At 35.0% G+C, this 22747-nt stretch overlaps 4 protein-coding genes across 4 annotated transcripts; 1 reads left to right on the forward strand and 3 right to left on the reverse strand.

Moving 5' to 3' along the window:
- Nucleotides 1-3999: 3999 nt before the first annotated feature.
- LOC113516466 (uncharacterized) lies at nucleotides 4000-4874 on the forward strand. Its single transcript, XM_026900885.3, has one exon. The coding sequence runs from the start codon at nucleotides 4078-4080 to the stop codon at nucleotides 4771-4773; it is 696 nt and encodes a 231-aa protein (XP_026756686.2). The 5' UTR covers nucleotides 4000-4077; the 3' UTR covers nucleotides 4774-4874.
- A 4121-nt stretch (nucleotides 4875-8995) lies between these two features.
- LOC113516465 (uncharacterized) lies at nucleotides 8996-9779 on the reverse strand. Its single transcript, XM_026900884.3, has one exon. It carries the CDS (start codon nucleotides 9740-9742, stop codon nucleotides 9038-9040), a length of 705 nt encoding a protein of 234 aa, XP_026756685.1. The 5' UTR covers nucleotides 9743-9779; the 3' UTR covers nucleotides 8996-9037.
- Nucleotides 9780-14830: 5051 nt separating this feature from the next.
- Nucleotides 14831-15638, reverse strand: LOC113520001 (protein lethal(2)essential for life-like). Its single transcript, XM_026905260.3, has one exon. The coding sequence runs from the start codon at nucleotides 15483-15485 to the stop codon at nucleotides 14958-14960; it is 528 nt and encodes a 175-aa protein (XP_026761061.2). The 5' UTR covers nucleotides 15486-15638; the 3' UTR covers nucleotides 14831-14957.
- A 5456-nt stretch (nucleotides 15639-21094) lies between these two features.
- Nucleotides 21095-21951, reverse strand: LOC113513899 (protein lethal(2)essential for life-like). The gene has a single exon (XM_026897883.3). It carries the CDS (start codon nucleotides 21846-21848, stop codon nucleotides 21225-21227), a length of 624 nt encoding a protein of 207 aa, XP_026753684.2. The 5' UTR covers nucleotides 21849-21951; the 3' UTR covers nucleotides 21095-21224.
- Between the last annotated feature and the right edge of the window lie 796 nt (nucleotides 21952-22747).

Genomic DNA, 22747 nt, shown 5'->3' on the forward strand with positions numbered 1-22747 from the left:
AACTGGCTAGAAAAGGCTCAGGAACGAGGGTGGTAGGCCCGTATCCACTCCTTCCTCTTCCGTTCTCGCAATTTCGAATATGCTCTCACTTACTGCTCTGCGCGGCTGCTCACGTAATCCTGGAATGTAAGGCTGTGGCCCGTCAACGTTTAGAAATCCTCGGAACGGTAAGGTCGCTCCGTGAGGCCTGTGAAGAACCCAGGAAGCTTCTGCGCTTCTGGGCGGAGCTAGGTTGGCTGTACTAGCCACGACTCATACGCACAACGGCCCAAATGAGAGGCTAAGCGCGGAAAACAGAGTCTTTTTTCACATTCACATTCAACCATCTAAACGAGTGGCGGTCCTCCACCGTGCGTTTTTCAAAGCACTATCTTCCACGCACAACCACTCTTTGGAATCATCTTCCAACAACAGTATTTCGGAACCGATACGACATCATAACCTTCAAGAAAAGTGCGTATTCCTTTTTAAAAGGCCGGCAGCACATCTGCAATGCCTTTGGTGTTGTGGGTAACCATGAGCGGCGGTAGTCACTTACCATCAACCGCATGCTCGTTTGCCTCTTGTATTGTAAAACAAAAACATAAATTCAGATCTGTGACGTGCATACATTTACAAAACACGCACACTAGTACAAATTGTCTCGTTTTTGTGATTACATTGCCATTCTGTCGATACATAGTAAATTATACTGTGTCTACGGCCGGTATGATAGCTTCAACATTTTTAATTGTTATTCGAACCATTTTTCATTGCAAAAAATGTTCAGTTTCACGAAATAAATCATAAAAGGATGGTAATGGTCTCGATTCCACTCCTATATAGTTTGTTATACGTAGAATTCACGGCAATTTATCGTAAACGTAACTCACCACGCGTATGTTCAAGTCCACAAACCTGCTGTTAATTGATTCAGTTTGGGCGTACAAGCGGTTTATTAGAGTTCCGCGTGTAAAATTAATATTGCAACCCCTATTTCTGTGGCAGTATATATTTATTTATCTATCTTCACACCAAGTCCCTTGCGGTGTAAGAGGACAGAAAGCAAGCACAAAGTGTCAAAGAGCACTATCCATACGTATATAAGTATCTTAAAATATCCTATACTGGCTGTATCTCGTGGTTTCGCCCGCAATTGTAGCGTGAAATTGAATAACCTGTAACCGTCGGGGGGAAAGGAATTGTTAGTAATGGGGTCTGACTGCCCCATTGCTAGCAATATCAGGCCGACCTCCATGCGGTTTCCACATCATGGAAATTATTGATAAATTCGTCACGATGGGCTAACTGACCTGCTTCATCCTCACCTATCACACTTCACTGGTGCCCCGCCAGTGTATACCGATAGCGCAGGCGGGGTTACCATACCATTATCACCCAAAAAAAAAACACCTTAGTCCTCAAAAGTAGCAACGTATGAGAGGTATCATAGGCGACACAGTATATGTTGTGTCCATAGTACTGTTCATGTCTATAAATTCGAAATTCGAAATTCAAAAATCATTTATTCATGTAGGACATTTTAGCCGCTTATGAACGTCAAATTTTTACATTATAATTTTATTTTTTTCCCTACCGTCCAGTTCGGTATATAGATCCAATTGAGAAGAACTGGCAAGAAACTCAATTGAATTACTTTTTTTTTTAAAGCCAGTTTATTTACAATGTATATTTATATAGGTGTCTATGTCTAACATTAAATGAAAATTCAGTGCATGAACAACTATTGCCATCCACACTCGTCATTCAAGTAATCGTTTAGTGAGTAATAGGCTTTGCTCAGTAAATATGATTTAACAGATGTTTTGAATTTATTTAAGGGTAATTCCAACATATCCTTTGGTATCTTATTGTAAATTTTTATACCTATTCCCATAAAAGACCTATTAACTTTTTCTAAACGATACTTGGGGACAGCAAGTTTGTCTTTAAATCTAGTATTAATATTATGAATATTGCTGTTTTTTGGAAATAAGTCAAGATTTTTATGAACATATAGGATATTTGAATATATAAATTGAGAAGCAACGGTGAGAATATTTGCCTCTTTGAATTTCTCTCTTAATGAGTCACGACTCTTCGTACAGTAGATCGCTCGAACGGCACGTTTTTGTAATATGAATATATTCTTAATATCTGCCGCTTTTCCCCATAGTAATATTCCATAAGAGAAAAGGCGATGCTTATCACTTTCCATCAGGTAACCTGCCAGCTTGTCTGCTTTTCTAAGTTACATAAATATATATATACGTGAGGACATGACAACAAGTGTCAAGCGTACCTACAATATCCGTAATTTTAAATTTTCTATAATTATTTGCCTAATCAATACTCACTGATTATACAATAATAAATAATTAATAAAGAACTAACCATATATGTATATAATATAGAACAAAAAATTAACATAAGTTTTAAAATTTAAAAGAAAATAACTATAAAATAATAATAATTATATGATAATAGATAAAACTGAGTTACAATTGTCATCCATGCGTAGATGACATTTGTCACTTTGACAGTGCCTTGACTATATTCATTCATTCTACATACTGTACGGAACCTTCCAAAATAAAACTGCACTATACATTTGACCGATTTATATTCCAATTAACTTCAATACGTCCCAATATGTTCTCCATTTATTTGCCTTCTCCATATTCCCTTCTCATTCAGCGTAGAATCGCTTTGTATGCAGTAGCTTGTATTTAGACAGCGCATTAAATTGGGTGGTATGTGCGATACCAAATTCGATAGCAAGCTGATACAAACCTGAATAGAAACCTAGACATTCTAGATACCTTTAGGTATATAAGTTAAATCTTATGTTACTCATATAATAAGTGATTTTGAGTTCTTCTACTAAAACCCAAACAAAACTCCAAAAAAATCATTTTTTCTAAAATATCTCCCATGCACAAATATCTTCTAATTACATGTTTATTATATTAAGTAAAACATGAAAAAATATCAAATTAAGTACGTATTTTGTTATTATATCAGTTACATTGAAGGTCATACACATTGCTACATACAATACAACAATGTACTAACAGGAAACATTAATTTAATCGACTATCACTCCTATTCAAGTCAGATCGGTTTGGCCATCCAACGGCAGATGGAGTATATTTTTCTCTTAATTAGAGAATAATGGTATGGTAACCTTGTCTACACTAGCAGTATACGCTGAAGGGGCATCAGTGAATGATTATAGATGAAGACGAAGTCAAATTAGTCATTTATTCTAACGAATTCACTACAAATAATCGTGATGGTTTCTAAGGAGAATGGAGGTCGGTCCAGAGTGAGATAGTAAATGCACTACTAGATACACTACTACACAAGGAAAAAAGAACATTAAAAATATTAATACATAATTACCACAATTTGATAGTTAATCATGTTTGCCGACCATCAATACCTAACTAAATTACATATAAAAAAGGCAACATTCCCTTTTTTATAAAAGAAACTTCGAGTAACAATACGTTGATAGATGCCCAGTCGAAGCATCTTAAATGGTAAACCCAGAAAGGCCCATATGAAGTAAGTTTATACATGTGGACCTCAAAATTTATAGTAGTAACTAAAAACTGCCATTTACCACATATACACACATTAACATTACAGATTTATACATCGACATGGTTAAACGTTTAAATTCTTTTATATTAAATATTTAACTTAATTCTATTTGTAATTTTAATTTTAATTTGAAAGGCTTCATTAAATGCTTCACTTTTTATTCTAAAATAAGAACAAATAAGTTCCTATTCTAATTATTCTGATTTAGTTTATAAGTTACTATCTATTAGCTATTATTGATCAATGGATAGAACCCGAATTCGAGGCTTCAAACCGGTATTTAAACTAATAGATACAACCGAAGAGGAAAACCATATTAATAATATTCTAATACTCATTAAACCAACCGCAAAGAATGAACAAACAGACTTTTTAATTAATATATACTATAGGAATATTTATAAATAGCGTTATCGCCATATAACCGTTCGCTCGACTAAACCACAGTCAGTCATCAGACAACGCAGTTAATACAACATCGCAATCAAAATGTACCGTCTTATAATTCTTCTAACTTTACTAATATCTATCGAGTCACATCGCCACTGCGGGAGGCACACATCGCTATGCCACAGGAGACACCATGACCGTCACATGAGAAACCATGAGAGATCCTTCGACAGTTTAGCAAGAAGCGTCATCTCCCTGGATCGGAGTCTAAACGAGTTATGTACCGACAATAACAATAACAGAAGCAAAGAGATATTCAAAACAGACGAGTATACTATACAAGTGTCACTGGAAGATTACGCAAAAGAGAGCATTGTGGTCAAAATTAAATATCGCGTTTTGTACATATACGCAGAGAAAAAGGACGAGTCGAAATCCAATTATTTCGAGCTTAGAGTTTTGCCGGAAATTGTTGATGTGCATAAAGCCACTTGGAATTACAACGATGGTGACTTGGAAATAATAATTCAGTACAAAATGAATAGAGTTGATGAATATATAAGAAATTGTGAGCAAGATATTGATAGCTCGGTGATTGTAGTTGAAAATTATGAACCGGTTATCGATTTAAGAAAAGGAATCGATCGAGAAGACACAACTGAAGTGTACCCAGATCGTGTTCGTGAGGAATCTGATTCACAAACAGATGGTAATGACAATGGTATAAATAATATTAATAATGTGCCTGAAGATACGAATAAATTTGTTAAAACTGCGAGCGAGACAGTTTACTGACGTGTTACTATTAATTTTGTATAACGCTTTTACTTCATTAGTGATTACAATGCTTACGTAATTATTTTGTTTCAATTAAATACTTAAAATATGTAAATTAATTACAGTCTCTTTGTTTGTTACTGTCTGTTGAATGAAAGTAGTCTGAAATGAATATCCTATTGTCCTATTAATATACTAAAATGTGAAAATTTGTAACGATAGATGATGGATGAGGATGCTGTCCATCCAGGACAGGTGGATGAACGAATGGATGTTTTATACTCTTTCACGCAAAAACTATAAAACAGATTTAAAAAAATATACAATAATTTAGAAAAAAAAAGTAATAATTAACCCAAATATTTTCCCATATTAAGCACAACTATTTCCCCCTAACCCTTTCAGACCTGAACGATACGGGCGTTAGTTGTAACTTTAAAAAATTCTAAAACCGCGCGCAATTCATTTTTACGCACGAAGCTGAAATAACATGATAGTGAGATTCTAAACCAGCCAATAAAAAATCATTTTAGCGATTAGGTGGTGCAGTAGTCTCGTGCGTGCCGGCAAGATGGCTTGGCTCCAAAACACGAAAATATATTTAATCCGAAAGAAAAAAATCTTGGGTCTGAAAGGGCTAAGAAGATGATTTATAACCTGTTGTTACCAAGCATATGATATAAGCATATCAACATAGAATGGCAAACAAGCTGACGGCCCACCTGATAGAAAGTGGTGACTGTCATCTACAGACATGAGTAATACCATGACACCCTTCACGTGTTGCCGTGCCTAAGGGCAAAGGTATGTAAGGCCTCTGTATATCATTGCCATATCCCACCCTTCAAACCGAAACACAATCTTGCAAACACAACTGCTTCACAGTAGAAACACGAATGGAACAGAGGTACCCAAGCATACAAATTTTCTACAAAGTCACCCTCTGGTACTTTATAAAAGAAAAACATACATAGAAAAGAAACATATCCGAAACTGCTAGAATCTTGATTTGTACAGGAACTTCCTAAATATAAAATGGCAACGCACGGGAAGTATCATGGGCGAAACAGTATACTCTGTTATATCCATGGTACCGCTCATGTTTGTAGGCGACTGTTACCACTTTCCCACAGGTGGGCCGTCAGTTTTTTGGCCGCCATTCTAAGTTGCATAAAAAAACCAAAGTAAGAGCATATGGAAAGAGTTAACAAGTAGAAATAATAACTAAAAAAATAGTTGCAATGTTAAAGATTGATTAAAAATTATTTTATATATTTAACAAATATTTTCTTTAAAGATTTTTTTTCAATGAATAATTTTGACATACCTAAATATAATGATAAAGACAATACCAATTCTAAAATGGAATAATGAATCGTCCAAAAACAGTTCAATGAAGCAGAAATGCTTCATCATGAATCAGATCGAATAGTACAATAACCGTACTTTATCGCTTCACAGTTAGCTAGACAATAGTATGCAATGTCCCTTGATACCTAATTACGTATATTAGTTATCAGCTAGATAATCCACTACTATTGTTTCGCGCAGTGTTGCCAGATCAAATACGTTTTCACAATTTTGAGTAAAAATTTTATGTTCCCGAAATTTTGGAAAAATTAGATACTTGTAGAAATTTTTGGAAAAAGATGTAATGGCAAGACCATTACATTTTTTCCAAAAATTTCTTTGCCAGGCCACCAGTGCTGATTTGATATTTGAAGATGAAGTTAATTCAGTTAGTCCATCGTGACGAGTTCACCAGTAATTTGGCGATTGGCGGTGTTTCGCGTTGAAGTACTGAAGACCAAATAGGTTTAATAGTACTGCATAGTCTTGCTTTATATTTATATTCGAATTTTATAATAATAAATATGGAAAAGTAAATATAATTTATTATATTAATTATATTGTGACATTTATATTCATGTAATCTGTAAAAAAATTTGTGTACATCTGCTATAGCTATGCATATTAGCATGCTGCAAAGAGAATGTTATTCAATTTATGTATGTTGTTGGGGTGCCTATTTTAAATAAATAACCAAGATGGAGTGAAGTGATTCCCCAATGAAGTGATTTTCAATAGAATTACCAATGGTAATCACACAGAATGTACAGTGATAGTCCACAGAGGCGATACCGTTTATCTGTCCACTCAGGCGAGAAACGCAAACAAACGAATGTGTTTATAGCATTATCAGCAGCTTGATTAAGAGACATTATCAAACCTGCCTTCTGTGCTCGTGCATTGTAAATATATTAAATAATGTATTAAAGTAATCATAACTTACTTAATTTAAATTAAACTGGTTATTTGTTTAGAATTATTTTGTTTAATTTCGCTACCATTAGTGTCTGTGTGATTGCCAACACTCGAAGATTGGGGGGAAAGGGATTGTTAGTAATGGAGACTGAGAATCCCATTGCTAGCAATATACCCAACCAGGTCAACCTCCTCGCGGTTCTCCCTGAAAACTATCATGGTTAATTCCTGATGAATTCATCATGATGGGCTAACTGGCCTGTTTTCATTCTCATCTATCACCCTTCACTGGTGCTCCGCCAGCGTATCCCGTTAGCGCAGGCGGGGTTACCATACCATTTTCACCCATCAAACAAAAAAAAAACTCGAAGATTGACCACCGCTATTACTATCTAAAGTTTCACAACCTTCCACATTAGCTATCAACCTCCGACTGCCATTTTGTTCATGCACGTTTTGCGACACGGGTTTCGCCTTTAAACGAGGCATGTACACGCAAATTATTAGATCGCTGCTTAAAGTCTAATATTAACTGTTCAACATCAACAAAATAATTCTAATAACCAATGATATGGACTTCCGCAAGATAATACCTTGTTCAGTAAAATATATAATTTAAAATAAGTTTTATAATGTCGCTATAGTAACTACTGATGCGATCACACTTGACAGCTCCTGTGGAACAGCAGTAGGCATACTGCTTTACTGCTGTCAACACATTGATAGAAATGATTTTTTAATGGATGATAATGGTAATCCCATCATTCATTCTCCACTGGCGGGGCACCAGTGAGAAATGAATGGTGAGGATAAAAAAGTAGGACAGTTAGCCTGTCATGAGGAATTCAACGATTAGTCACGATGGTTTCCAGATGCAGTGCCGTGTAGAGGTCGACCTGATAGGGTATATTGACAGCAATGGAGACTAACCTTTCATTACTAACAATCCCTTCCCTCCTAGGAATGAAATTATCACAACATGCCAGATTAGAGTGATAAGAAAAAATTACAAATTTAGTAAAAATATTATACAACATCCCAATTACGTATTTGGGGTCAGCATCATATGTATTTTTCTTCTATACTTCTGTATTTGTAGTTACTTCCGCATTCAATCCCATTCTGGCCATATCATCTTCCACTTAACTGTCTATTTTTTTTTTTGGTTTGCCTCTACCCTTATAGCTATCCACATTCATACTTAATATCTTTCTTAATACATACTCCTGATCCCTGCAATCTAATGCGATCCCTCACATACATAAAAAAATAGTTTTACGTCCTATATAAAATCAAAGTCTCATTGTAAAACAACAATAAGCTAATGAAAGTCGTTATTCATTAACTTAAGTAGTAGTATCATAGGGCAAGTTCTATTTAAAGCATTTGTTTGTACACAACCAATTCTATAACTGGGTTATACGTACGATGTTTATTTTTCGAAAACATTACCTCATATAGATAAAGAAACCGTCAATTGCTTTGACAAAAATAAATGACGTTTTATTGTACTACATTATATAGAAAATTTGTTGATTACTGAACTACTTTTGATGAAACGTATAATTAGATTTATTTATTTATATGCCTTATGATTCATCCATCCCTCTGTTAGTATGTATTTGAAACTAGAAGTTTTAAAAATATATTAACATGACCATATTGCAAAAACGGCTTAAAAGAGGAGTTTGAAATTTCAAAACGTGCCTTCTATTCCAAAGACAATAAAACCAAAATTATATTATAATTAAATACATCTGATAAAGACAACTAGAAAACTGGGCAAAAAATCAGAAATAAGGAAAATATACGCACAATAAAGCATTCAATACTCGTATTGCTTTACAGCCAAATTAGATAAAAGATTAAAACTAGACAAAATAAAAAAAACTCTATGAGTCACACAAAAGAATGGACAGAAATAATAAATATTTGCAGTTGTCAACACAGTTCATAATAAATACAAAACTCACAATAAGTGTTTTAATAATTTAATAAAAATTAACTTTTTCACATATTAATAATGTATAGGTACAAATTCCACCTCGTTATTCAAGTCTACCGAATAAGTTGTCGCTTCTACTGGAGCCTGCTTTTCAGAAATTTCATTGGTCAGAATTTCTGCGTCCTTATCACCTCTGGCACCAACATCCGCGTCTTGAGCATCTTCATTATCATTACCCATCTCCTCTCGACTGTGTTCTTCACTCTCATCAGTAGTTGGCAGTACCGTTACAGGATTCTCGGTGCTGATCGCTCCTTCTTTAAGAGGGAAAACAATTGTCAATAGATCCTTATCGTAAGTCCATGTTCCAGTTAAGTTGACGGACTCTGGCAAGGTTCTGACATCGAGATAACTACGCTGACTGACATCATTGTACTTATGTACAGCTTGTACCATAAGAACGCCTTCGCGCGCCTTCACAGCTATTTCTTGTTCCTGATAACCACTTAATGGTATTACGATTTTGTACTGATTGTCGACAACACCCTCACTGGACACACTGCTTGGGAATTTCACATAGAAATCCTTTAGCATTTCATCGAGCTGTCTCATCTCATTTTCTAGTTCGGCCCAAAATGCTCTAGTGTCGAATAAATTTTCTTCGACACCTCGATAACGGTCGAGTGAAGATCCATGGTTGAATCCCTGATGATGGTGGTGGTAATGAGGGGCTGCTGTCGCAACAGCCAGTATACTTAGAATCACAATCGCGTACATTGTCTTGCTTCTACTTTATAACTGTCGCCGATGTACAATTTCAGACCATTTATAGGTCCGTGCGTCTCGACAAGGAGGGTCGAAAGGTTATCACTGTCTATTCATTTAGTATATTCTGGAGTCGCTGCGTTTACACTGGGGCCGGCTATTCTCAGAAGCGATAAGACGCCGATGCGTCAGTGGAATTTGTGTAAGTAATGATTTCATTAGTGAAACAAAATTACTATCATTGTATTTTTTGTCTTTCTAAATTATTTCTTCTTCGTGTACATTTACTGCTTTGACTTTATTTTTATGTTATGATTATTATCATCATCATACCAGCCTTTAACTCTCCACTGCTGGGCATAGGCCTCTCCCATAAGGGGAGGTTTCGGCCAGTAGTTTATAAACGTGTTGGCAACCGCAGTTAGGCTTTGGAGCCCTCGCCCTCCCTTAGTCGCCTCTTACGAGAGCCACGGGAATTGGAATGGGTGGCTTATTCAATGCCGGGACTTCACTGCTGTTTTGACACGTTACTTATCAATACATTTATAAACATTTATATGATACTACGTATATGTAAATACTCTTTCCTACTTTAATGCGATAAAACGTTCTGTTTATCAAAATAATAAAACGGTTAACTGTGTTTTCAAATTGTTATCACAACTGGGCACCAGCTTCTCTCAATAAGAGGATATTACCCTATTAATACAACTGTAGGTAGTATCCATTACACTTGGTAAGTGTAAACAAATACACATTTTGATGGGCTCTATCAAAAATGACAGTCTACGGTAGAAGGTAACATTAGACCTCAGAATAGACTGGATATATGTAGGTGGTATTTGGAGCATAGATTATACCAGAGGGAGACTTTGTACAAAAGTCGTATGCTTGGGTACCTCTGTCACATTCGTGTTTCTACTGTGAAGCAGTTGTGTTTGCATGGCTGTGTTTCGGTTTAAAGGATGGGATATGACAAATAATTTACAAGGTACAGAGGAATAACACCCGAGTCCTCAGGAATGGCAACGCATGGGGGGTATCATGGGCGAAACAGTATACTCTATTATGTCCATGGTACTGCTCATGTCTATAGGCGACGGTTACCACTTTCCATCTGGTGAGCCGTCAGCTTGTTTGCCATTCTAAGCTGTATAAAAAAAAATACCCAACTTAACACTCTCACGCAGACAAAGCCGCGGGAAACAGTTAATATTAAAATATGTATAATAAAACTAACATGTTCATATATAAAGTTTTTAAAATAAAATAAAATAAAAAATGTGTGATGAAACACAAAAGAATGTCGAGTGATAGAGCCAACCAGCTTTATGGAAACGAAGCGGAAATTAGATACATATTTTCGAATAATTAATGACTAATTGTGTTGCCATTCTGAAAAACAGTGTGTTCGCAGAATACAGAAACAAACAATTCTGTTTTTTTTTTTTACTTTATTCTATCGTATCGTGTAGGTATTCATTGTGCAGAATTGAATTAATTTTTTTTTTGTATACAATTTAATTACATTTCTGGGTACTGTGACTCAACATTGTTAGGTAATTATTGTAAAACATTTGTACCGTTCCATAACTATAATAGGGTTCCGTACCAAAAAGGTACAAAGGTGTTTCCTTTCTATCGAACTAACTAAAAGGAGGTTTGAATTTAAATTTGGAATACTTTGACAATATGTCAAAGTATTCCAAATTCCAATTCGATCGAACATAGTTCTATGTCTTATTTTTTTTTGATGGCGAAAATGGTATGGTTCTCTAATAATTCTCAGTCTCCATTACTAACAATCCCTTTCCCCCCTAGTTCTATGTGTTACATTGTATTAAAAAATTTGATAAAAAGTTTTTTTTTTTTTTTTTACTAGAAAACTAAACTCATACAACTAATCCAAGTGAGATTTGAATGTAATACATTTGACCAATTTAAAACTATTTTTATTTGTTTTTATACCATGTAATACCCGACTTGCAGCCTAATATGTTAAATAATACCATTCAACTTCCTTATTTCAGAAGCATGCGAAGTGAAAAATCTAAAATAATTACAGTTTATAAAAATATAGATATTTATATATTATGTGAAAATGAAACAACTACACAAATAAACATACATATTAATAAAATGCAATGTTTTTTTTTTTACAACACAGGGGGCAGGGGGGAAGGGACTGTTAATAATGGGATCTAACAGCTCCATTACTGACAATATAACCTATCAGGTCGACTTCCACGTGGTTCCCCCTGGAAACTATCGTGGTTAATTCTTGTGAAATTCGTCACGATGGGCTAACTGACCAGCTTTCATCCTCACCTGTCATCTATCACTGGTGCCCCGCCAGCGTATACCGATAGCGCAGGCGGGGTTACCATTCCATTATCACCCATTAAAAAAAAATACTTCTCTGTATATCTTGTAATATGGTGACTCATTTGTTTTTATTCATTACTATACTTGTTTACATTAGAAAACTGTGTAATTGTTACTGGGAAACTACAAATTAGATATACATTTCAAATAACATCATTATTTCATGTAAGACTATCTTTATTCCTCATCTTTGCTCGTGTAGATCTTGGATGTAGTTGCCTATTTATTTTTCCCATGGAAACGAAGTGTCTTCCCATGGTAACATTATGTCTATATCTCTTCTCGGCCCTTAATCTCTAAAAAAGCATATCGGTTTTCGTCGTGTTATATAAGTTTAATGTAGTAAGAATATAGTAGAAGGAAAAATAGAGGGCAAAAGAGGAAATGGAAGACCGAGGAATAACTACACGGGACAGATAAAAGAAACATTAGGTGTCTAGTCGTATAGGGAGGTCAAGGATATGGCCTGGGATAGAACTGGCTGGAAGAAGATGCATGAATTAGTTGCACCGACAAGAGGAAACTCTTAAATGAAAAGAGAGATTAATTTACACTTCATTGCAAGTAAAAAATAATGATTACAATAAATTTTCATGAGAAGTGATACAAAAGGCGACCTTATTGCTAAGCAATCTCTTCCAAACAACCTTTAGGTAGAGGACATTGAGAAAAAGACAAAGGGTAGGTGGCGCACTATTGTATAGATACTACAAACATACAAGACATACAACAACAAACATAGTTTTTTTTTTTATACAGCTTAGAATAGCAAACAAGCTGACGGCCCACCTGATGGAAAGTGGTAACCGTCGCTCCTCTGTACCCTGTAAATTCACGCCATATCCCACCCTTCAAACCGAAACACAGCCATGTAAACACAACTGCTTCACGGTAGAAACACGAATCGGACAGAGATACCCATGCAATCGACTTTTGTACAAAGTCTCCCTCTGGTAAGTATACAAACATATATATATATATATATATATATATATATATATATATATATATATATATATATATATATATATATATATATATATATATATAGTTTGCTTTCATTTTTTTCTAGCGGAAGTGTATTTTTTTTATGGATAAAAATGGAATGGTAACCCCGCCTGCACTAACGGATACGCCAACCCAACATGGGATGACCATCATGATGAATTCATCAGAAATTAATCATGATAGTTTCCAGGGAGAACCGCAAGGAGGACGACATGGTTGGGTATATTGCTAGCAATGGGATTCTCAGTCTCCATTACTAACAATCCCTTTCCCCCCACTATGTATGGCATACCCCCCGGTATGGCACTGTGAAAACCGCATCCAATTTGGTGCAGTAGTTTTTGCGTGGACAAGTCAGATAAAATTCATATATATATATATATATATATATAGTCTACGCATATAGGTAGAAATATTAATATACGCAAAGCAATACTGTTCGACAATGAATTGCTGTTCACCCCGTGCAACTATAATAGCGATGCGCGAATCCGAACGTATTTGTTATTCTAATAATTAGTAATTACTAATTTTATAATTCGACTACTCAAAGTCCGTATTCGAATGATTTTACTAATTAGTAACTAATTACAACAAAATCCTTTCTCTGAATCTGATTACTACTAACTTCGTTCCACAGTCTGTATCTCCATTACTATAAATTAAATTGGCAACACCCTTTTATCCATTAAAAAATAAAACATTCCAATTCGATCGGGTCGAATCGGCTATGTTCGTGTCGACTCGCACATCAACGGCTATTAATGAATGATATCAGTAGTCCAGCCTTTCCCAAAGTGGGCGATAACGCCCCCTTGTGGGCGCTGCAGGCCTAAAAAGGGGCGGTAAGAGTAGCTTGAGTAAAGCAGTTGTGTGTGCATGACTGTGTTTCCGTTTGAAGGGTGGGATATGGCAGCGAATTTATAGGGTATAGAGGAATAACAACTGAGTCCTGAGGAATGGCAGCGCATGAGTGATATCATGGGCGAAACAGTATATTCTGTTATGTCCATGGTGCTGTCCATGTCTATAAGCGACGGTTACCACTTCCCATCAGGTGAGCCGTCAGCTTGTTTGCCATTCTAAGTTGTATAAAATAATACAAATACAGTGATTTCTACCTCGAAGAAAATTGAGACATCTAACATTTAATATAAGAACTACTAATTCTTTATGTTTTTGCTTTTGTACTTAGTAATTTTAAATATGTTCTAGAAGAAATTTAAATTTTTCACTACCTATAGGTTTATAATGTCGATGCTTGAAACTGTACTTGTCGCACTACATCAGTTCCTATATTATTTTTAATTAACAAGTGTATATTTTACTCAATGCTTCTTCACATTTCAATCGAAAGCATAGAAAGTACAGTATAAACTCGAAGTATAGTAATGTCACTATACGACAGTAGATGGCATTGTTAACTTATTTTTTTAATAATCTAATTATGGTATTAATAATTTTTAAAGTGTCATTTATCCACCTCAATACTATGGTCAAGTGAGAAAATATTTCTTACTTCATCATAAACTAGGAATAGACATGAATCTAAGAGATGGGCACAATTAGCTTTAATACCTATACCATTTCTAAACAATAATACTGAGAATATCTATTGGTACCTATTTTCATAAATACAATTAGTCTCGAAAATCTTCAAAAAAAATCTATAAAAATCTTAATCTAAGGTAAATTAAAACCAGGAAATCAAATGACTATAACGTCATTTATTGAGACACAATAATGACAAAATTCACTAATACATAACAAGAAATGCTTAAGTTTACAAAATAAATACATAACCTTAAAATGTTGTTGTCAAAGACTTAACATTTTAATTTTGTTCTCGGTTGCCTTCGAATTGCTTTTTAACCGGCCCCGTTTGGATTATAGGCACAATCCTCTCGCCTTCGACTTTTGGAGGTGCTTTCAAAGGTGCTGTTATTGTTAAAACACCATCAGACGATAATTTAGAAGTTACGTTTTCGGCTTCCACGCCTTCCGGAAGAGGATACCTCCTGGAGAAACTCCTTGAAATAAAACCGTGCTCGTCTTGTCGCTCGTCATGTTTAGCATCTACGACTAAAAATCCATCCACTGTCTTCACTGAGATCTCTTCGGGAGCAAAATGTTGAACATCTAAATTAATTTGAAATTTGTCTTTCTCCTCTTTAATCGTTGATCCCGAATCATTAGCAGCTGCACGAAGGTTTCTCCAATTTCTATAGTAATCCTGGTTGCCTTGAGGTATCGTGACTATGGTCAAATAGTCTTGAGGGGTCAGACCCAAGCCGAAATGCTGATCCAACAATTGCCTCGGTCGTTGACGTTCGCTTTCAAAGTAATAAGGATATCTAAACATTTTCACTGAATCTTTAAGACACTAATTTTAAATAAATAAGAAACAGTATTTTAATCTTGCGTCAGAAAAATGCACAATACAATGCACAAAATGCACTTAGCTCCTCAAACACTTCAAGTGACAAGAATGCACTTCCGTATTTACATGCCGGCTATTTATGTGAGAAAAGCGGCATCTAGTAGCTATTAGAATAATCGAGAATGTGACGTTTTCGAACTTTAGAAGCGTCGCGCACCTTTGCGCATGTGCTGCACCGACTGGTTGGTAGTAGAAACTTCTAGCAGTGGTTGTAAACCTGTTGTTTTGTTTGGCATATTTTCAATACTTTCTTAAGTAAATCTATACTTTTTAGGTCAACTTTTCTTAATATTTTATTTAATTATTTTAGAATAGAATTACCAGAATAAAACTACAGTATAAATATATATAATACTTAGGTACTCCACGCCATAGATGACATGTTGCTATACTTATTGTTAAAATGGTACAAAAAATATGACTATACTGCTATTTTAATATTTTATATTATTAATAATAACTAACCGTAAATTCATTATTCAATTGAAAAAGCTTTTTCGCTTTCTAAAAACCTAAAAAAGCCTTTTAATTCACTATTATTATAATATATATTACACATTGAACTTAGCCAAATACATTTTTAATATTAAAAAAGATTTTTTATCATCAATGTAAAATGCAATGTTATTTATTTTTGCATTGTAAATTAATACCTAAGCATATCGACCGTGTAGTCCTGGCATAGAATGGGCCACCCCTTCCTTTCCCATAAGTGTCGTGTGAGGCGATTAAGGGAAATTGACAGTCGAGGGATAAGTAGCAGCGTCCCTCTTAAAACATCTCTAAGCCTAAGTGCAGTTGCCAATTAGCTTGCCAAGCGTGGTAACTACTAGCAAAACACCCCCAAGATGATGAAACATATTTTCCTTTTGCAAATTGTTTTTCGTTCTTTTCGTTTCATAAAAATAATAATTTACATACATATTATTACTAATGATATATGTATATAATTAAAGATTACAAATGATACTGGGGTCCACTTTGAAATGTCATTTCTCTATATCTATCTCTTATTTAATCTAATATTTTAATTTAATACTTTCACGAAATTACTATTTTATGGACCATCATAATCTAAATTGATAGTAATTTATGAAATTTTAATTTTAAAGATAGGTTTAAAGAAATAGTGCCATAGAATTGACCCCACAGTTACAAATAATAAATAACCGAAACCAATAATTAATGATCGAAAAAATTAATTGATGGGGATTTCAGTAATTTGTCAAACAAATAGTACCTCTTAATATTAATTTGATGATAATAAAACTTATATGCATATGTACAATAACAGCTTAAAAAATGTTTTAAAGATCTGCTTCTGATTCATCATTCTTTGTCATCAACGTTATGACGCCAACGCTAGATGGAGCTATTTAGAAAATCTACGAGTTTCTAGAATAATCTTTTATAATTTAATTAAAAATTCTATCAGATAAATTTATAACTATACTTTTTTCATACTTAAAATTGTACTTTTAAAGGTACTTTCGTCTAAATTAACGACAAAACAATCCGTTTTTTTTTAATATAGGTGTGTAAATCTGTTAGGAAAGGTAATGAAGAATAGTAAGTCTACTAAATAATAGATGGCGCTAGTTATACCAACCAATTTTTACAATTTTATTTATAACTACGAAATACCTAAACTAAATACCTAAATACTCTATTTATTTCTGGTAAATATTTTTACCTATATTATATACATATATACACATATTATACTATAAATGTAGTAAATCCACACCATGAATTGTATTTAATTATTCTACCTCTTAAAAGAGTTTTTTTTTTGTGATTCGGTAATAACTAGGCAATTGATCATTATTATTAATTATTTAGGTAAAAAACTTATTTATATATTACCAATTAATCAAATATAACAATATTTATTTACTAGCAATACTTTAAACATTAACTTCTACCTAGTTTTTTTTTTTATTGTATGAAAATGGAGTGGTAACCCTGCCTGTGCTAACGGGATACGCTGGCGGAGCACCAATGAAAGGTGATCGATGAGGATGAAAACAGGCCAGTTAGCCCATCATGATGAATTCATCAGGAATTAATCATGATAGTTTCCAGGGGGAACCGCGAGGAGGTCGACCTGGTTGGGTATATTGCTAGCAATGGGATTCTTAGTCCCCATTACTAACAATCCCTTTTCCCCCCACTTCTACCTAGTTATAGCAGATAGCTAGCAACAATGGGTAAACCTTTATAATACTGGGGATAAAGGGCTTATTTGTAATAGAGTTCCATTGATAGTAATATACCCTATCAGGTCCGGGGGGGAAGGGATTGTTAGTAATGCAAATTATCAGTCCCATTGCTAACAATATACCCTTACAGGCCGGCCTCCCCGTGGTCCCCCCTGGAAACCATCGTGCTGAATTCTAAGTTTTTTTTTATACAACTTAGAATGGCAAACAAGCTGATGGCCCACCTGATGGAAAGTGGTAACCGTCGCCTATAGACATGAGCAGTACCATGGACACAACAGAATATACTGTTTCGCCCATGATACCCCCCATGCGTTGCCATTCCTGGGAACTCAGGAATAATATAGAATAAATATTTTTGAATACAGTACTTACGTACATTAATAAAAATACCCACTTTTTACTTGTACCTATTGTTATCAAAATTAAATTTTAAGTTTTTGACTTGCCTATAATAGAAGGTAAGATAGAGGGAAGAAGGGGAAGAGGGAGACCTTGGGGTCGGCGTAATATGGTTTTATCCATACTACAAAAAGATTTGGCTTATAGTTATACGACCGGCCGCTTGCCTGACGTCAACCCACTTTGGGAATGCATTTGCATCGTGGCTAATTCTAGTGGAATTCGTCACGATGGGCTAAGTGACCTGCTTATACCGATAGTGTGGTCGGGATTGCCACTAAGTTTTTTTTTATCACTGATAAAAAAAAAAACTTCAAACTTCGACTTCCAAACAATACCCCTTAGATTGTTAGTAATGGAAACTGAGAATCCCATCGCTAGCAATATACCCAACCAGGTCGACCTCCTCGCGGTTCCCCCTGAAAACTATCATGGTTAATTCCTGATGAATTCATCATGATGGGCTAACTGGCCTGTTTTCATTCTCATCTATCACCCTTCACTGGTGCTCCGCCAGCGTATCCCGTTAGCACAGGCGGGGCTACCATACCATTTTCACACATAAAAAAAAACAATATAAACATACGTTTATTTACTATAATACATTCATATACATAATATAGTGTTGTTACAATGTCCTTATGAAAAGTAAGTACACCTAAACTAAAATAAACCTATTTGGCTATTGCAAATTTTTTTTGTTATACAACTCAGAATGTCAAGCAAGCTGACGGCCCACCTGATGGAAAGTGGTAACCGTCGCCTATATAAAGTTAAAAATAATTTTTTTAAATAAGTAAAACTGAATTTTTACTTTAATGTAAAAGAACAAATTTTGAATCTTATTTTTCCTCAAATAACATTTTTTATAATTTATAGATTTTTTTTTTTTATTTCCAGATTTTATTTTTTTTCACCCGGAGAATAAAGTAGACAAAGTACTCAATTTATAGTTAAAAGAAAAAAAAAGCGGTAAAACTTTCTTTAGCCTTTTTACCTAATATTCTATACATACAGTACCTACCAGCTTTTGATGACTGCAATTAAAAAAAACCGACATATTCGGTACAAAATATTTGCTCTGTAGGAAGAACTTGTTTTCTATTTTATAATATGATTGAAAATATGATTTTTTTTTCTTTGCTTTCTTTTATGCTAAATCATAAAAAAATGAAATTAAAAAATTTTGTTAAAAAAAAATCAGGGTTGGATTACCCTTATCATTGAGGGGAATGAAAAATAGATATTGACCGATTCTCAGATCTACCCAATATGCACACAAAATTTCATAAAAATCGGTAAAGCCGTTTCGGAGGAGTTTGGTAACAAACACCGCGACACGAGAATTTTATATATTAGATAATTTGCATACTTAACGTTCTAATTCGCTAGCAGAGAACTTTGTTAATAGTCAGTCGGAGATGTTGAAAAATATAATATTGTTTTTGAAAATTGACCGATAGTTGCAATGTTGCCACATCATAGTAAAAAAAAATGAAATAATAATAATAAACTCTTTATTGCGCACAGTAGAGATGTACACAAGGAGTATTTATACAGAATGTGCATATACAAAAGGCGGCCTTATCGCTAAAAGCAATCTCTTACAGACAACCTGGAATACTATTATTAATTCTAATCTGAATAGTACCCGCGGAGTCTATTTTTTTTTCATATTATAGTGAACGAACTTTTTCAAAACTTCCATAAAAATTATTTGCAGCAAAATAAACATTGAGGATTGAATTCCGCGCGGAGGTCGACCTGACATGCTAATAATGGGAATAGCGTCCCCATTACTGGCGATCCTTCTCTCATCCTCCTCATAGGGCTTAAACACTACCGGTCATAGACATACCTGCTTGATAAACAGCTGTTAGACCGATTTTTTCTACCTGTAATTGTTTAATTAAGGTTTAAAGAAAAATAAATCGAATATGACGTCTGTGGGATTAATTTACACTAATAATTTCACACTTCTTATGTTTAGTTTTATACTACTACCTACCTATTATAATAGGGAGGAACGGGATTGTTAGTAATGGAGGCTAAAAATCCCATTGCTAGCAATATACCCAAGCAGGTCGATCACCTCGTGATTCCCCCTGGAAACTATCACGGTGAATTCCTGATGAATTCATCATGATGGACTAACTGGCCTGTTTTCATTCTCATCTATCACCCTTCACTGGTGCTCCGCCAGCGTATCCCGTTAGAGCAGGCGGAGTTACCATACCATTTTCATCCACAAAAAAAAACCTACTATAATAACTACAGGAACGCTGTAATTTTTTTTTATAGTTTAACTAAATAAGTAAATCCTGGAATATAAATAAGTATCTACCTATATTACTTTTCGTCATTCAATGTTACTATACTAACGTTATTTCAGTGTGGTCCCGGCATAGAATAGGCCACCCCTTCCTTTCCCGTGGGTGTCATAAGAGGTGACTAAGGGAGGGCGAGGGATGGACAGCAGCGTCCCTCTTAAAACATCTCTAAAAACCTAACAACGATTTTTTTTTTTTTTTTTTTTTTATGGGTGAAAATGGTATGGTAGCGCCGCCTGCGCTAACGGGATACGCTGGCGGAGCACCAGTGAAGGGTGATAGATGAGAATGAAAACAGGCCAGTTAGCCCATCATAATGAATTCATCAGGAATTAACCATGATAGTTTCCAGGGGGAACCGCGAGGAGGTCGACCTGACCTAACAACGATTGCCAACCTGGCTACCAAGCCAACTACTGGCAAAGCTCCCCATATGGGGAAGGCTCATGTCCAGCAGTGGACAGTTAACGGCTCAAATAAAATGCTGACTAACAAATCGTACATCTTATCTGTTAATATTTTCTATATGCGGGTAGGTAGGCTAGATGTTAAAAGAGAATTAATAATACAAAAAGGATTTGCTTATTAATTATTTATTTACTTATCACAAGAACCTTAACGAAAAATAGGCACATAATGTTAGCATTTAAAAAAAATAATTAAAATCAGTCTTGAAAATTTAAAAAAAAATGTAGGTATTTATACATTTACTTGGCTTCTTTGGCCGTTTCCTGTACGATGCTAAGATCCTGATCCTGATCCTGAGATCCAATATTTTTCTGTACAGGTCCAGTGTGAGTGATTGGCACAATACGTTCACCAATTGAAGGCAAAGCCAACACTTTCGGCGCTGTAATGGTTAACACTCCATCGGATGACAATTTGGACTCCACTGTATCTGGTAAACACTCTTTTGGCAAAGTGTACCTTCGCACGAACTGCCTAGATATATATCCGTGCTCGTCACGCTTCTCTTCGTGTTTTCCCTCCACAATCACTTGGTTGTCCACGATTTTGACACTCACTTCATCTGGTGAAAAGTGCTGCACGTCTATGTTCACTTGAAACTTCTCGTTGTCCGCGGTAATTTTAGTGCCGACTTCATTTAAAGCAAGCCGGTTTATCGCCGCGGACAGCTGTTCCATAGGTCTGATTAGGTTCTCCAATGGTTGGAAAACATTCTCCCAATGTCTCAAATGTGGCGGGCCGAAGAAATTTTTGTGCGCTAACTGAAATGGCGGGAAGCCGAAGAAGTCGTCTGGTATGAACATCTCCCTCTCCATTAGACGCAATGGCCGTTCCATCTCGTACAAATACGGTAGAATTGACATCTTGCTCGTCTTAATTTGTTTACGATTGTACAATAACAATCTAGTCACTTTGTATTCTCTGTAGGTATGATACTTTACTGACTACTCGCTCGCTTTATATATAAGTGGAGGTCTTACAACGCCATCTACTAGAAATTTCAAGAACAAATATATTATGCTAGAAAGCATTTCTAGAAAAGTCGCAAAGCATACGATGCCCAATGTTTGTATTTATAGAAATTGCGCCATCTAGTGGTCAATAGTGAAGTTTTAATATAGCATTTCAAATGTTATCTAATAAATTTCATATTTAAATTTTAACGAAAACTGAGTTAAAAATATTAATACACCATCATTGCCGACTATGTTTTCCGTTTCAAACTAGTGGAAATTATGTATGATTACAACTTCTATAATTTCACAGATTGCACCATCTAGTGTTAAGAAGCATAAAATAGCATACAATAATCTAGAATGAAATGGAGAAATTTATAGCAACAAGCAAATTGGTGATACATTTATGTTATCTTATTTTTGCCAAGAATTTCAACAAAATTAAACGATAATTATTTATGTGATTTGTGAAACGTACGTAACGTTTGATTATTAAACCGTGAGTCACTTATTTGTTATTTGTTTTTATTAGATGGAATGATGCATATGCCTATGCTAATAATAGCGGGGCATCAGTGAAATATGAAGCAATGTGAATGAAGGCAGGTCAGTTACCCTAACGCCGCAATTTCACACGATACGATGGTTTCCAGGGAGAACCGCGTAGAGGTCGACCTGAGATAGTATGCTGCCATCAGTGGGGACTAATACCCCCATTATTAAAAATCTCTTATGAGTATCCAGGCAACGAAATTTTTTTATGCAACATAGAATGGCAAACAAGCTAACGGCCCACCTGATGGAAA

The sequence above is a fragment of the Galleria mellonella genome, unplaced genomic scaffold, assembly GCF_026898425.1.
Source record: "Galleria mellonella isolate WM207_F2 unplaced genomic scaffold, CSIRO_AGI_GalMel_v1 utg200, whole genome shotgun sequence".
Classification (NCBI taxonomy): domain Eukaryota; kingdom Metazoa; phylum Arthropoda; class Insecta; order Lepidoptera; family Pyralidae; genus Galleria; species Galleria mellonella.